General features: G+C 41.7%; 1 protein-coding gene across 3 annotated transcripts in view; it reads left to right on the top strand.

Moving 5' to 3' along the window:
* Nucleotides 1-838: 838 nt before the first annotated feature.
* The window catches only part of RERE (arginine-glutamic acid dipeptide (RE) repeats), a 165,003-nt gene continuing 149,784 nt past the window's right edge, over nucleotides 839-16,057 (top strand). For all 3 annotated transcript variants that reach the window (XM_014941439.1, XM_014941438.1, XM_014941437.1), the window contains exon 1: nucleotides 839-1,295. In XM_014941439.1, the coding sequence (XP_014796925.1) occupies nucleotides 971-1,295 (325 nt within the window). In that variant the 5' untranslated portion in view covers nucleotides 839-970. The remainder of the gene's footprint in view (nucleotides 1,296-16,057) is intronic.

The raw sequence follows: 16,057 nt of genomic DNA, 5'->3' as shown, positions 1-16,057 counted from the left end.
AAAATGTAGGTTTATCTCTTCCCTTCCTATTCCCCAGCAGGAAACTGAATGTGTGAAGGTGATGAGTTGTAAAATCCATCTCCGTGTGTTCCGTTATTGGTAAAGCAAGCAGGAAAGGTCATATTTTTGGTACATAGAAGAGAGATTTTGTTAGTGCACTTGTGATTACTGTGGTTTGCTTTGGCTTCAATTAATTAATTCCTGTAATCTGCGGGTTACAGGTTAGCTCTATTTTTGGAAAGGCAGGGTAGGGGAAAGACTTCCCAACAGATTGCCCTGGAGGTGGCAGATGGCATTCTTTACTGCGTGCCCGCTTTGGAGGGCACCCGTTGTTGGTGGTGTTGAGATGTGAAACAACACAGCCGTTTGCTGAACTTTTTCATTTGCTTCAAAAAAACCCCCAACATTGTAGATTGTTCTTGCCCTTGTCCCTTCCTAAATGTTTTTTGGGTTTTTTTTCCACTTGCATGCGTCCTATTCAGCTTCAGGTATAAAACGCTGTGTGTTCTCAATGAGCACTGCCCATCCAAGAAGTTGTTAATGTTTTTATAGTGAACAAAAGAATGGTTTTAAGGAGTTGTGAGATCTTTCTGAGGATGGAGATAGCTGCAAACGTTTTACAGACTCTTCGTAACTTGTCATTTCTATGAATGCTTCAAAAGACTGACTTGAATTTTACTGTCTTGCATTTTCCGTACTGAATTGCTTTAGGGTGTGGGGGTTTTTTGTTTTTAATTTTGATTTTCAGAAATTGAAAGGATTTTGCATATTAACCTGGGCTTTTCCCCTCTCTCTCCCCCCCCACCTCCCCTCACCCCTTCAAGAACCTTTTTAAAACGCTGGGGTTGTTGGAGTGGTTGAATTTTTCCTGGATTTGAGTGAGAAATTCAGAAGACTGAAGCCCAGGCTCACTGTCTACCTTTCACGGAGGCCCAGCCGTGAGAGGACAGAAGAAGGCACGTGGCGAATCATGACAGCGGACAAAGAAAAAGACAAAGACAAAGAGAAGGACAGGGATAGAGACCGGGATAAGGAGCGAGACAAGAGAGACAAGGTGAGGGAGAGCGAGAACTCGCGTCCTCGGCGGAGCTGTACCTTGGAAGGAGGCGCCAAGAACTATGCGGAAAGCGACCACAGTGAAGATGAGGACAATGACAACAACAGTGCCACCACGGAGGAGTCCACGAAGAAAAGCAAAAAGAAACCACCCAAGAAGAAGTCCCGATACGAGAGAACGGACAACGGTGAAATAACGTCCTTTATCACAGAGGATGATGTCGTTTACAGGCCTGGAGGTAAGAAATTCTTATGTTTCCTTTGAAAGTAGTTTTTCACCAGAGCTACCAGTTAGTTGGCTGCAGCGGAGAGCACAGTGTGCTATCTGTTCATGTAGATTATGACTGTCCTAGGGGCAGGTTGCCACAGTTCTATTAGAAAGCAATACGGATATGCATGCAAAATTTCTCGCCGTATCTGGTAATATCTTGATTTGTTGGAATGAACTTAGCTCCGCTTTGAAAAAAGAGCCACCCTTTTTTTTTTTCTTTCTGCTACATTGATTTGTTGGAATGAACTTAGCTCCGCTTTGAAAAAAGAGTCACCCTTTTTTTTTCTTTCGCTACGTTAATTATCTGTGTATCGTATGGAATCTCTGTCCCTGGGAATTTTGAAACTAAAATGATAAAGCACTGAGCACTTTGCTCCAGCTTTGAAGCGGGACCTGCTCTGAGCTGGAGATTTGAGTAGTTGGCGCAGAGAGACGTCGTCCAGCCTTTCAGACAAGTTTTTCTTTGCATCCATGATTTATTTGTAGAGCTCCTCTCCTGTCTTCTGTTTGCAAAATGTAAATCAGGCGACTTCAGATCTCGTACCTATTATGCCACTGATTTCACCCCCTCGTTAATAGCTAGCTAATTAATGCCTATGCACAGCAGCTTAATTATTGGTGAGTATTTATTATTGATAAGACAGACAGTGTCAGTATCAGCGAGTGTCTAGGATGTTTTGGGGAGAGAAGCAGAGCTCTGGTTGTGCCACTTAATTCACGTGAAGTTTTCAGGGTCTCATGGAAGGTTTCAAGATCTAACCTGTGGCTGCTGGCAGATAACTTTTTCCTCAAAATGAAATTGTACTCGAAAATTAGATTATTCAGCTAGCTGTATTCCTCACTCCTGAGCTGAAAATTTCTGTGTTCATTTTAAGCGTTGATTGCAGTTGTTTGTTCCACCACAGGGAATTAGTTATGTTTGACTTTGCTGTTCAAAGCATTGGCTTAAGGGCTCTTCTGGTTTTATATTACTTTTTTCTGTAAAACTGTCAGTACACTCTAGTAACTGCTGAAGCAAAATAGAGATGGATTCAAACTAAAAACCATGGAAATGAATGAGCAAAAATCTTGTCTGTTTTTTCCATGAGGCGCTGTATATCTCAGCTACTAAAATCTCAGTGTGTGAGTACAGATGTAAATATTTTAAATGCTCTATCCAGTTGTAGTTGCTGTAAATGCTCTAAAATGCTGGTTTGATGTGGGGGCAGCAGATATGGATGGGCTGAAATTCTGCTGGGTCTGGAGGTGTTGCATTCTATACTTGTTCTTCCGTGTGAAAGTATAGAGTCTGTTTTCGCTTAGATCTACCAATGTTTGTCAGAACTTACCTAGTTCAAATGATGGCTTCAAACATCATTTCATACCATTCAGAAGATGTTTTTCTCTTGGTCGGGGCTTGTAGCTGAGTAATATTTGTTGCTGGAGCGGTAACAGTAGGGAGCCTGCAAAAGCGCCAGCTTTGGTGGCAATCTTATTTTCAGTGTCAGAGGATGAAAAATAATTTAGAATCTGTTAAGAACAGCTGTTGTGTGGGCCCAGTGGTACAATGTGATACGCTGGCTTTATTGCAAAAGGACTTTGCTTAGAATTAAGATGGAAAATCAGTTGTTTGTGATCTCAATTTGATCCTGCAGTAGGATGGAGAAGTATTAGCACTCTCTATCCAGTCGGTGCGGTGCTGGGAGTAGCTCTGAGGCAGCAGGACGTGGATAGAGGGATGTTTGCAGACAGCAGGAATCAGTACTGTAATTAGACAAAGTTTACACCTTTGCCAGACAGTTGACAAAGGAGGGGAGAGAGCCTGTAGGTGCCGGTGGGGTGAGGACAGCTTGCATTGTTTATGCTGTATGTTTCATGAGAGAATTCAGAAGAGAAATCTTCCTTGTGTGCAGGCTGGCAAGAGCTTCAGTTAGGACTTGGCCCTTCTCACTTGGCAGCAATTACACATTGGGGGAGACTATTTATGGGCTGAAATGCTGAGGTAGAGTCTCAATCACAGCGCAGACGTGAAGATGTGATGGAGAACCTGCCCGCAGGACATGCTCTGTAGATGCTGAGGCCCACACTGAGGCCTTGTGGGACTTCGGGGGCACAGATGCCTGGCACTGTGGGAGAACAGTCTTCTCTAACGAGCTGAGTACTTAGAGAATCATAGAATGGTTTGGGTTGGAAGGGACCTTAAAGACCACCCAGTGCCACCCCCCTGCCCTGGGCAGGGACACCTCCCACCAGCCCAGGTTGCTCCAAGCCCCATCCAGCCTGGCCTTGAACCCCTCCAGGGATGGGGCAGCCACAGCTTCTCTGGGCAACCTGGGCCAGGCTCTCCCCACTCATGGTGAAGGGCTGTCAGTCAAAGGGCTCTCAGGGTAGTGACTGGGTTTGGTGGTGGTGCTGGTTGCAGAACCAAGGATGGTAGACCTGCCTGGGGAGCAATTCCTTCTTAGAGGAGCATTTGGCAGGGCTTGGAAGAGGCTGCCTGGTCAGGTACAGGATTTGGAGGCTGGTCTGCAGAGTCTCAGCAAAGACTTGTGCTGGGCACAGGCAGCTGGGCTCCTTTGCTCTGTGCCCATCTTCCTGCAGCCTTTGAAAAAAAGGGGATGAGGGGAAGCGGTTGTATCCGATCTGGAGGAGGTTTTCTAGTGAAACAAGGAAAGCCATAGGACTCATGGTAATTGAGGTATTTTATACCGTTTTAAAATTTAAAAGTCGTCTTATTAAATTTTACGTTTTATTAGCAGCAATTAGCATAAGAGATGTACCCCAGCATTGAAACTTTCCTGTTCAGAGTTCAGCTCTTTGTGCTTTTCTTAAACTTGTATCCGTCTCTTGTCTCAAACTGCAGAGAGCAATGAGAACACCCGTTACTGGTTAGCTCATTGCTGGCAGGACATGACCCTAGCTAGAACCTTAATTGACTATACTGATTTTTAAATTTTATTTAAAACATAATCTCTTAACACGAGTGAGATCTTGCATACACATTCCAGTGTGTAAGATATTGTAAAGCAATTCTAGCATCTATTGCAGAAGGAAATCTTAGCTTCTGTCTTACGGCTGCGTTACGTATAGGGAGATGTATTTGGAGCTAAGTGTACAAATTACATAAAATTTAAGAGGCATTAAGAGAGTTTAAATTAATGAGACGTGCACAGCAAGGATTAGGAAAAAAAAATAAAAGGTGTGTGCAAAATGGATAGCTGTTTTCAGGTTACATTTTTTTAGGCTTTAGGGAAAGGAAATCCCATCCATTTGTTTGCTTCTTTCTCTTAAATGCTCTCACACCCATCCCTATCAGCGTTTTCTTACTGTGAAGTCCTCCTGTGTTTACCCTGTTGCTGTACAGGACTTAATCCAACACTTGATACTACTTGTTCTGGGCTGAGCTTAGGAGCTATATTTGAGTAATAGCAAAGAAACCGTAAATAAATAGATAATCAAGATCACTGGAATTTTTTCAAATGCAAGGTTACACTATATTGTTACTATATAAATACTGTTCTTACTAATTTGCGTAGATATAATGAATGTATGCATAGCTTTAAACAGTGTATTAAAATGTATTGAGTAGAGATTAAGCAATGCTATGCAATTAATCTCTACTTTGTGGGAAATGACACAGGCCTGTGCTAAAAGCTTGTTGGCCCACTTCCCCATCTGTCCTCTCAGTTTCCCATTTCCTTCCTAATCTAATCTGTGGGGCTTTTTCTTTTTTTCCTCTTTTCTCGCAGTTCTTACCTTTTGTCAAAATGACTGTCATGGTAACAAATTAATTTTTATTGTACAGTGCATATTCAGATTTGCTCATAGGCTTCCTTAGCATAAGGTAATGACAGTGTAAGATAGTTGTATCAAGACTGAGACTTTTTTTTCCCCCCTTTTAGATTCAGTTAGATTATTTCATGCTGAATTTCCTTCCACGTCTAGTGCAGATGGATTCCCTTCTTATCCTACTGGCTTGTGCCAAAATACAGCCTGGTTGGACAGGGTTGATTTCCCATCCAGTTTGTATCCACGTGCAATATGGTTAACACATGGCTCTGAGTTGGATGCGCTCTAAAACCGATGCTCTTGCTTTGTAGTAGGTTTTTTTTTTTTTTTGCAGTTCTACTTTTTTTGATTGTCAGACTGTAAGCGAATTGGAATACTTTGATACTCTGCTGTGCAAAGCAGACTTCATAACTACATCTGTTGTTTGGGTTAGACAATTGGTCTCCATGGATGGTTTTCTCTCTAGAAGGTACTGAAGGGCTGTCAGTCAAAGGGCTCTCAGGGTGGTGACTGAGGACCTTTTGGAAGAGCCATCCAGGTTTATCCAAGTGCCACATTACTTTAAACACTGAGAAATATAGTGACTTTTGTATGGGCCCTGCTTTTGGTACTTGGTTAAGAGAGTGACTTGCCTGGCTGGAAGAGGGAGTGATGTGATGGAGAACAAATACTGCTGTCAGTAACTTTGAATTTTCGGCCAGAGTAATGAAAGATGAAACAGGTAGTGATGATACAGTTCCAGAAAACTTTTTTTTTTTTCCCCCTCTGTATTGAAGGGCACAACATGCTTAAAGTCTTAAAATGCCCTGATGTATGAAGGTGGTTTTGTTGCGTATCTTCAGCTTGTCCTTGAGCGTGGAAAGTCTTAAAATGCCCTGATGTATGAAGGTGTTTTTGTTGTGTATCTTCAGCTTGAACATGGGGATGTTCTTTTCAATATTCTAACAAATTGCTCGTATGAAAGAAATGGATTAATATTTCAGATGTTCTTTTCAATATTCTAACAAATTGCTCTTATGAAATAAATGGATTAATATTCCAGAAAAAAATACATAGCAGGAATATCTGCATCAAACTAATAGCTGGTTGTGTGGATACTTGTATTGCCCTGTTCTTTTTTGTTCTCTGGACTCTTGCATACCTTTCCTGCTGGAGAAAGCTGTGTGGTCCCTGTCCCCTTTCACTCTTAGTCTGTTCAACAAATCAGGAAGGAATATTATCCCATTAAAGCCACAAAATGTAATATTGAGGGTATTGTTGCTACTGGGTAGGATGCTGCATTGTCATCATGATGGCACCTTGAATGCTGGACTGGAAATACTTAGATGAAAGCCTAAGTTGATTTGGAGCCCAGCACCTTGAATGCTGGACTGGAAATACTTAGGTGAAAGTCTTAAGTTGATTTGGAGCCCGAGCAAAACAGATGACTTGATATGTCACTTGGAGATGAGGACAATGTGTTTGCTCTGCCTACGTAGAAACATTTAAAAGGATCTGCAGGAATTAAAAGGATTTATGAGGATCTGTTTCTAGAGTGACATCAGTAGCTATATAAACGGCACATCAGCAAGAGGAGTGAACGTGAGGTAACTCAAGGGGAGAGTCTTCTGCAGGGAGAGCAGTGCGTTATAGGACTTTTCTAGCAAATTCCTTTGGAATAGCTCACGTGAGAGCCTCTTCGTCTTTTAAGATCGGTGAGAAGCTGGAAGAAGGGGTGTGGAGTGTTAGATACAGAAAGTGCACTTTGATATTGTGCAGGGAAAGAGGCAGGATTTAGCTCCATGTAGATCCTGGAACATCTGGCCTAGTGTACCAAAACATAGCAATGTGTCTCTTTGCCGCTTTGAGATGTTGTAGGCAGTCACTGTTTGGGACAGCTGTTGGACTGCTCGGTTTAGTTGCCTTTTTTAAGGCATGGGAAATCATTGTCACTAGGATGAAAATGAGATATTGCTGATATTGCTACTGGAAAATGACTTGAGTGCTGACTTTTCTGGATTTATAGGTTGATGTCACTTCAAAGTTTTGTTCTATCCCCGAGTGCTGTTAGGAGGCACCTTAACCCCATAAGTTGTTATCTGGACAGGCATCAGAGAAGGAAAGCAAGACTGAATTTGCAGGTGGAAGGTGCTGTTGTGAAATAACTGCTGCTCCGTTGTCACCAAATGCATCAAAGTGAGATCTTATATACTATTCACTTGGAGATGGTCTGTGTCATAGCCTATGTGGCTGTTTTTCAAAGGGAGCACTTCATAAGCACTGAAATGGTTTGCAGTCGTCAGGGGCTGAGATGTGAAGCCTGCAGGTGAGGGTTATTGCTCTCCCACAATGAGAAAATAACAAAAGATGGTGAGTTGTCTTCTGTGCAAATCCCCAGCCCCGACATCAAGTCAGTCCTGCAGCGTGGGGCGGGGGGAGTCCCAGTCACAGTGGAACCAGAATTATGTTTACCTAAAATCTAATTGGACTGGGATTTCTTCTGGCTGTCTTAAAATCCACTGTCAATTTGGTTAGCAAGCAAATATTAGGACTCCTAAATTTCGAAGCTTTAGTTTGGCCGGTGGAATCATTTAACTGTTCCCTTCACTATGACCCAGCCGAGGTGTTTTGCATCGTTTTAACTGAGGAAATTGCTGAAATCCTTGTTTTAATGTAGAAACCTCCATCAGCTTTATAAAAATACATAAAAAACAAAATAGAAGTGCTTTCTCTCCCTATTTACTTTATGAATAGTGGTGTGCTGGCGTTTGGGGTGAATGTTGGTGAAACTGAAATGCAGGAATTTGACTCATGCTCTGACAGTGATTGGCTTAGACTTGACATTGACCCATGTGTTTGTCCTTCTTCTAGATGCTGCCTTCTATTTATTCTGACAGCTTTACCAGCTGAGAAACGTGGCCATGCTGGAGTTAAATATAAAACCACATAGAATATAGGCGCATGAATTTTTTTTCTATGAACATCGATGTTCTGGCAAATGTTTTTAGGCTGCTGAAAAGTTGGAGGGGGAAATTCCAGCTTTTCTGGGAAGTTTTAATTTTTGAATTTTATGCTTGGGCAGAAGGAAGACAGGTATTAAAATATTTTTTCAGCTGCACATTTTTATTTTAGGAGACCTTTGGCCGGGCTGTTTCTTGTCCATGTCATGTAGATTGACCGAGTTTATCACAGAGATGCTTATTTTTGCATGTATCATCTTCTGTTCCCTCAAAAGTTTTGTAGTTGAAATGAGCATGGATTCTAACACGATAGACTCTGTATTTCCCCCTTGAACGTCTGTTGTGCTACCAGATCATTGAAATAATCAGATGTTCAGTGACAGACTCTCAGCTGCTCTAAATCAGAGTAACCTCAGGAGGAGCTGTGCTGCTTAATGCCTTTATAAGATTTCCCTTTTTTTTTTTCCCCTCTTAGACCACTTTTCAACCTTTCTGCTTTTGTGAATAATGGTCAGAAAAACTCATAACATTTTTCTTTTAAGAAGAAGAGATTATCTTTAAGACTGTTTCAATGGAAACAAATGCATTCTTGACCCATTCCTCCCTTAGTAATTGGAAGAAGGAAAAAAAAGGAAGTAGAGAAAAGGCCTGGATTAGTAGGTGAGGCTTAAAACATGTCAGGAGGGTTAACTAAATGCACATAAGCATTTAAAAAAATGCATAAAAGCATCACAGAAGAATTTTCTTTGAAGTTGATTGAAGTCTGTAGAGAAGTGTTTCCACATGCAGCCGAAGCCTGTGTTGTTATTGTTCTGTGCTATTGGATATAACACTGGTTGTAATTAGTTTTTATTCTCAGCATTTGAGATTTTGTGGAAAGTGGGGGTTTTTTTTTTGAAGATCAGGTGAGTAGGTGAATAATACTAATTGTAAAAAATAATTAAGGCTACGTTGACAGTGTACATTGACTACTTAACTGCATATAACTAATTTTGTGTGTATGTGCTGTTAGTTTAAGCAGTAAATATAAGTCAAACTGGGGCGGGGGGGAAGGTGATGCATTTACTGAGTTCATATTTGCTCTTCACTGTGGCAGGCGTTGCTCTGTGTACAGACAGCTGGTGGGGCTTGACAGATGGAGACTTAAGTGCAGATCAAGGTTGATCCAGCAAATGGATTCCTCTGGCTTTGTTTGGCTTTTGGGTATAAACCCTGAGAGCAGCACGGAGGAGATGGGGGGCAGCCTGGTGTGGGGTGATGGTGGGGACTGGGGACCCTCCTTAGGCAGCACTGGTCTAACAGGTGGTTTTTCATATTGTCTTTGTTATTACATGAAATAATGGTGATGCTTTCATAACAGGTGAATTGTGCAAGTGGAGAACTCTAGCCAAGGCTTTCTCTCGAGGGTTATTGTTAGTCCTTTATCTGGGAGTCAGTGCTCTGTTCATCACAACAGAACATGGGTCACTCTTGGAAGGTCATGTACCACCTTTGATGCTAACTGAAGATACTTAGAGCAAAATGGATCAGAAACCCTCCTTTAAAAGGAGTGGGTTTACATTTGTATTGTTTAGGAAAGAAATATACCTAAATATACACATATATTTATTTTTCTTTGGCATGAAATTTGTGCTTGTATCTTTAGTGTCCTGATTGTAGTCCTCTTATTAATAGTGAGGAAAGTGTGTTTTTTTTCTTCATGAAATGAGTAGTTCTTATTTAAGCAGCTGACTACCATACTAGCAGCATCATTGTGCTTTAAAATGAAAGAAAAAAGTAACATACCAGTGTTGAAACCAAGTGAATACCCTTCTGCTGTAATATCAGCTTTACAGCTGCTGCACTAATTTGTTCTGTATAAAAGGCATCTCAGAGCTGTTTACAAATTAAAACAGTAGGAAAATATTTTCCAGTTCAGAAAATAATTATATTTTTGTTAAATACAGATATTTTTTCAATGCTGCTAGGAGTTTGCAGGCAGGTGAATACCAGGTTAGCAGACGGCAGGGAGAATATCCCATCAGCTTACTTGACAGGAGTGTCCGTGTGTGCGTCTCAGCAGGCTTTAAGGCAACAGACTGCAGGATCTGAAATAAAATATTCCTTGAAAATCGTCCTCACCCAAGTGACACATTCAGTTTTCCCCCTTCTGAACATGTGTTTCTGTTCAGGGCTGCACCAACAATTTATAAAATGGGTTATTCTCTCTGCCCGTTTGTCTGATCTGGAAGATGAAGTGAGGGGCCAGTTACTGGGGAAATAATAAGGACTGTAATTTTTTTTCTAGTTGAGGGCTACACAACTAAAGCCCATCCATATCGTGATGAGGTATTGTAGCGGGTTGCACTTTAATTATCAGAAGGGTAGCTGAGGGAGAGAAGTTAAGCAACCATTTGGTGTTTGTGGTGGGTTTGGGATTAGCAGAGTTTTCTCTTCCAAGTCCTCTTGGTGTGCTTGCTCTGCCTACGAGAGCATGGAGTTACAATTATGCATGGGCTGACAGAGGAACTTCAAGTCAAAGATGCCAGTTTTTCTATTAAATAGAGCTTCGTGGGCCAGCTGTACCCTCCTGAGTTCTTCTCATCTCACCATTGACTCATTACCGAAACTTAGAAACACAAGGGAATGCAAATTGCAGGAGAGGAAAGATTCTGTATCTCGAGTGATAACAAAATATTTCTTGATCCCTTAATCTCTTCAGGTTTGTGTGTGTGTTGGCCACTTGCCTGCTCTAGTCGAAGACGGGTTAGTTGATTTCGTGTAGACCATGACAACTTCTGTTGGTTTCTTAAGGCTGTTTATTAAGGCTTGTGTTTTAAGGTCTCAGAGAAATTATTCGTAGTGTTTAAGTGTGGTGTAATTTGCACATTAATAAATTTTTAATAGAAGAAAAATAATTAAGGATATCTCAAAAAATAAAAAAAAAGAAGTGATATAGTGGTGCGGTACCTTTGTGGTGCTGCTTGTCTTTTGTGTCTTCCACAGTGCTTTAGGAATGAGTGTCCATCACGGGCTGAAATCCTTCTCGTGCAGGTTTGAGGGAGAAGTACCTACAGAGGCCTTTGTAAAATATCAGGGAGATGCTTTTGGAGCAAATACTGCATCTCTGGCAACAGTGTGCTGAGCCCTTACAAGATGAGAAAAGACTAAAACGGCGTGTGTGCACTAAATAATGCTTGTCTGTTGCTACAGAAGGGGCTCTTAGACTGACTGGTTATTTAATTATTCTTTTTTTCAATGACCTGCCCTTTTATTCCCACCCCTCCTCTCTTTTCATATATTTAATTGAAAAAGAAAAACCATTCTAGGAGAGGAGGACACCCCAGCACGAGTTAGTGGCTGAGCATCTACAATTTCTTTGCTTTCACTGGGTGTTTTTTGGTAACGCTACTTTCTGTAAGAAAATGTTTGGTTTCTATCAAAATGGTTAACGCAGTGTGTGAATGCATCTTACAAGAACTGTGTAATATTATGGACATGCATGAAAAGTGCAGAAAAATAATTGGTGTGGGAAATCGTGTCGCTGGGTGCCTGAACTGCAGAGCAGTCGCTTTTATAAAATTGGGGACTGCGGACTACAATTAGCTGTCATTAATTTTGTTGAATAGAAATATGTTCCATTTATTGTACAATCAGGAGCCAGGCTTGAATGAGTTTAAATAGATGAAATCTAAATTATACTGACAGTCCATTAAACAGCAGCAAAACCCCTTAAAGAAAATGGATTCGCTATGATACCAGTTTATAATAAAATCATTTGCCAAATAAGAACTCCAGGCCAGGCATCGGGAATACTCCTGTGAGTTTCAAATGAACACAGTAAATTGGTTGAACCGTTTATTGCAGAACAGGGCTCTAGCACATTGTTTTCTGACAAGGAGCCAGCAGTGTTGCTTGAAATCTGCTCAGCAGGCAGTGACACTAAAAGATCAGCCCTGCAATTTGTTTGTTGTCAGCCATATGGGGGGAAGAGAGGCAACTGTACAGCTCCCTACCTGTCAGCCCTAATATTTTTCTACTTAAAACCATGTGTTTGTCATTCCCAATGCATTCCTCCTTTTTTTTCTCTCCCCTATATTTGTTACTAAACCATCACGCTAAATGTGTTGGTGTAGTTAGAGGTCTGTTTCCATTATTCACCTTTTGTTTTCAAGGATTTGGTAATTTTCCTGTATCTGGAACACAGGCCGATTCAGATTGCAGCACTTAAAATCCACTGAATATTGCAAATATTTTTCTGATCCTTTGAAAAGTGCCCCTGGGTTACTAATGAGCTGAAGCTGCTAATATAATGCTCCTGGTCGTATTTAACTGTTCTGGGTGGTGGTGGGGAAGGATTGTGGCATTTCAGTACCTGAGGCACTGAAGAGAAGAGCACTAATGAGCTGAAGCTGCTAATATAATGCTCCTGGTCGTATTTAACTGTTCTGGGTGGTGGTGGGGAAGGATTGTGGCGTTTCAGTACCTGAGACACTGAAGAGTCCTGCTGCTGGGGGTTCCCACTGCTTTTGGCTGGGGCAGGGGTGTTTCTGGAGAACAGGTCAGAATTGCCGGGTCAGGCTTCCTGACTGCTTGGCAGAGGGCACTCGGACAGCTAAGCCTTTTAATTTTCAACATCAGAAGGGAGGAGGAGGAATATAAATATCCTTTAATTCTGGGATGTAAATATCTTTCAATTATTTGCCTATCCCACAACTTGTATTTGGTTTCTCAGATCCATCATACAAATTTCTATTGTGGTACGACTAAACCTGTAGATTTAATGAGTGTTGGGATAAGTGCTATCTCTATTAAGTGGATGTGGAAGAGGGATAAGTACACCTGACGTGTGGTTTTTAGCACGGTGATTGATGGTTGAAGATGGAACATGTGTTAGTGCTGCTTCCAGGAGCCTCATGGTTCTGGTTGGTTGTGACAATGTCAGAGTTGATGCATGAACTATTCAACCTTGGTGTTCAACGAGCTCCCCCGAGTTGTGCAAATTAATATGAGTGGGTTTTTACACATCTGACACGCAATTTTTCAGCACCTCTAACATAGAATATCTGAAGGAAAGCCAAGTGAGGGAAAGAATGTGCAATCCAGTAAGATACTGGGATGTCAAAACTGGGAAGCGTGTATATATAGGAACCCCAGTTGCTTACAGCTACACTGGGAAGTGTGAGCTTGTGACTGTTGAAATGGGATGGCAGGGGATTCTTTGGTGGCTTTCAAGGAAGCTCTTCCCCGTGGAAGCGTGGTCCTGTGTGGAGAGCCTATGGCTTTGTCTCTTGGGTGATGGAGGCGTTGACTCATTGGGTAAAACAGAAAAGCTTTCTGCTTGTGAAGATGGTCATTACATAAACTGCAAGTTTTAATCAGATAAAGGTTTGTGTCTTCAGAAAAGTGAAGTGGTTGGGTTTTTTACTAGAAGGTCTTTAAGTCCACGTATTGAAGCATTGAAGCTCTAGTTTTAAAAGCAGCTTTTAGTCAGGGAATATTAATGTAACCCTTCAGAACTAGGGCACATCTGGTGAATATCACAAGCCCAAAGGCATAATGACTCTGTACCATGTGTCGTAGAAATACTTCATCTCCAGTGGGACATTTTACACGAAATAGGAAAGTAAGCAAATGTGGTCATGGCTGGGGCTGGGCAGTGAATCCCACGAGCTGTGCAGGAACTTAAGATGTCTTTACTCTATTTTGTAGTGACAAAGCTGATGGAAAGCCCTTTTTTTTTTTCTTCTTTCTTTCTTCTTCCCCCCACCCATTTGGAGAGTTTGCTGGTTTGTCACCAGTAGACTCTGTGGTGTAACAGATGAGGTGGTTAACTTGTCTGAGGGGGCCCTTGGAAGCCAACACATCGATGTTCTCGTGCTGGGGAGAAAGCCAGAGTGTGAATTTGGAGCACAGCCGTTTCCTGTGTGGTTACCCGAGTCCTGCTCGCTCTTCTTTACTAATAAATGCAGGATGATGCGAAGATTATTATCTTTCAGTAGAAGAAATTAGCTTATACTTTGGTAAGTGTGTAGGGATGTTCTCAGCAACAGTTTTTGCCTGCTAAATTTCATCCTGTGGCTTATTTTACAGTTTTTTGTTTTACTGATTTTTTTTTTCACTGAGTCAATGTAGGTAATCAGGCATCTCCTTTCATTTTCTGTTAGCCCTGTGGTTCTGTCTATAGAGGGGCTCATGAGCTTTCCCTAACAAGGCACATCCTTAAATTCAGTTTTCAAGGGATCTTTGCAGATGACAGAGCAGCCAGCACAGAATGTAGCTGCTGATGCAACTGTAATAAGGACTAGAAAAGAAAAAATGAGTGGGAAGGGAAGGAGACTTGAAGAATTTGGAGGGGGACAGAATACAGGCTAAGAAAAAGACATTAGCAAAGGAAAGGGAACAGGGAGGAGGTGAGTGAGTGAATAATGGTGATGCAGTATGTGCAGTGGGATTAATTTGTGTCTGTTTAAGTGAAGGCCTCTTGAGAGGCTGGGTTTTACCTGGACTTTGGAGAAAGGTTGTCACAGATGAGTGAAGAGCAAGCGCTGGGTGTAGAGCTGGTGTAGTGATGTTCCTGGGGATCTGTTGGACTTCTGATTTGTGTTTTCTTTTGTAGGGAACTTACCTTGTGAGGGTTGCTGTGACAACATGTATTGCCCTTAAGCTGCTCAAAATCAGTAGCTGCAACCAAGTTAGTTCACCTTCTGTCATGGTATGCTCAGAGAGGGAAACTGGTGGCTTAATGAACTTGGATGAGTTGGTGTAAGGTGGAATGGCTTAAGTACAGTTATGGGCCACTTGGTCTGTAATTCCATGTAGCGAGATGGTTAACATCTTGAGTGTTGAATAGTATCTATACCACTGTAGAGAAACTTCCGTGGACGTGACTCTGAGCCATTCAATTGATGCCATATTTAAATTAGGAAGTTTACAGTCAGTTTGATTTTAGTTGGACTTCGAGTGGGAAGGATTGAATGTTAAGGTTAGTAGAAAGGAGTATTAATATTGCAGGAGCAAGCAGAAGTCTGAATCATGCCTGTATTGTGAATTCCTTTCTAGAATAATAGATGTTGAAATAACTGCCCAGAATTTCTTTCAGGTGTCTGAAGGGCGAGTTCATGCGGGTTCATTGTGTTCCAGGCTGACAAACAGCCTCAGGCTTCCATTTGGTGTGAAGAGAGTACGTGTCACTCAATTTATACAAACCTGCTGATCAGGAAAAGAGTTCAGAAGCCAGTAAACTTGTCTGTGTGAGGAACACCTTTATTTTGTGATTTTAAATTTTTTAGCTGTTTCTTTAGGACAAACGGGGCATCTTTTGTAGTTGTGAAAAAGTGGCAATGGATGCTTGGACACAAAGCAGCCTGAGCAATAGTGCTGAGAACTGACTGAAGTTGTCATTCTCTGCAGCTATATCGAGATAAGAGTGTTCCAGAAATATGGGGTCAGTGGGGGAAAAAGGGGTGCAACAGCACATTCTAGTGTGCTAAGGATAAGGAGGGGCTATTCAGTATTTTTCATGGGCATAAGTTTTACCTAGGCAGACAAATTTCTCTTTGTTACTTGGGTCCACACCGAAGCCCTCCTTCAAAATGATGTATTTGTATTTGGGTTTTCTGGTAAATGAAAGTAATTGCTCTTTATGGTGAGTGTTGAATGGTGAGTGCTAATGTGAATGCATCCAGAAATGTTCTCCTTTTGGCATTTTTCCAGTTTCTAGCATTCATGACATTGCTTTGCACCTGGATTAGCTTGTTTTCTTATCCGGCCCGTATTGCTTTGGAGACATCTTAACTGGATGTCATCTTTGGTTTAGATCCTGGCGGGCAGCCAGCGGCGCCGTCCTCAAATGCAATATACTGGGGAGTCAACAGCTTTGCTTTATCCACAGGAGATGCCAGATTCTCTTTCTTTTGTGTCAACCGTTTCAGGGGGATGCTTAGCTGTTTATTGTGGGCTGTCTGATAGCTCTGAAAATGAGGCTTGTGAAACTGAGATATAAAGAAAAAAAAATCTTGGAAGATGTGGTGTTTCCTGTGTC

This window comes from Calidris pugnax, unplaced genomic scaffold, assembly GCF_001431845.1.
Source record: "Calidris pugnax isolate Ruff unplaced genomic scaffold, ASM143184v1 scaffold82, whole genome shotgun sequence".
Classification (NCBI taxonomy): Eukaryota; Metazoa; Chordata; class Aves; order Charadriiformes; family Scolopacidae; genus Calidris; species Calidris pugnax.
Note: the sequence above shows the minus strand (reverse complement) of the source record. Positions and strands in the feature narration are given on the sequence as shown.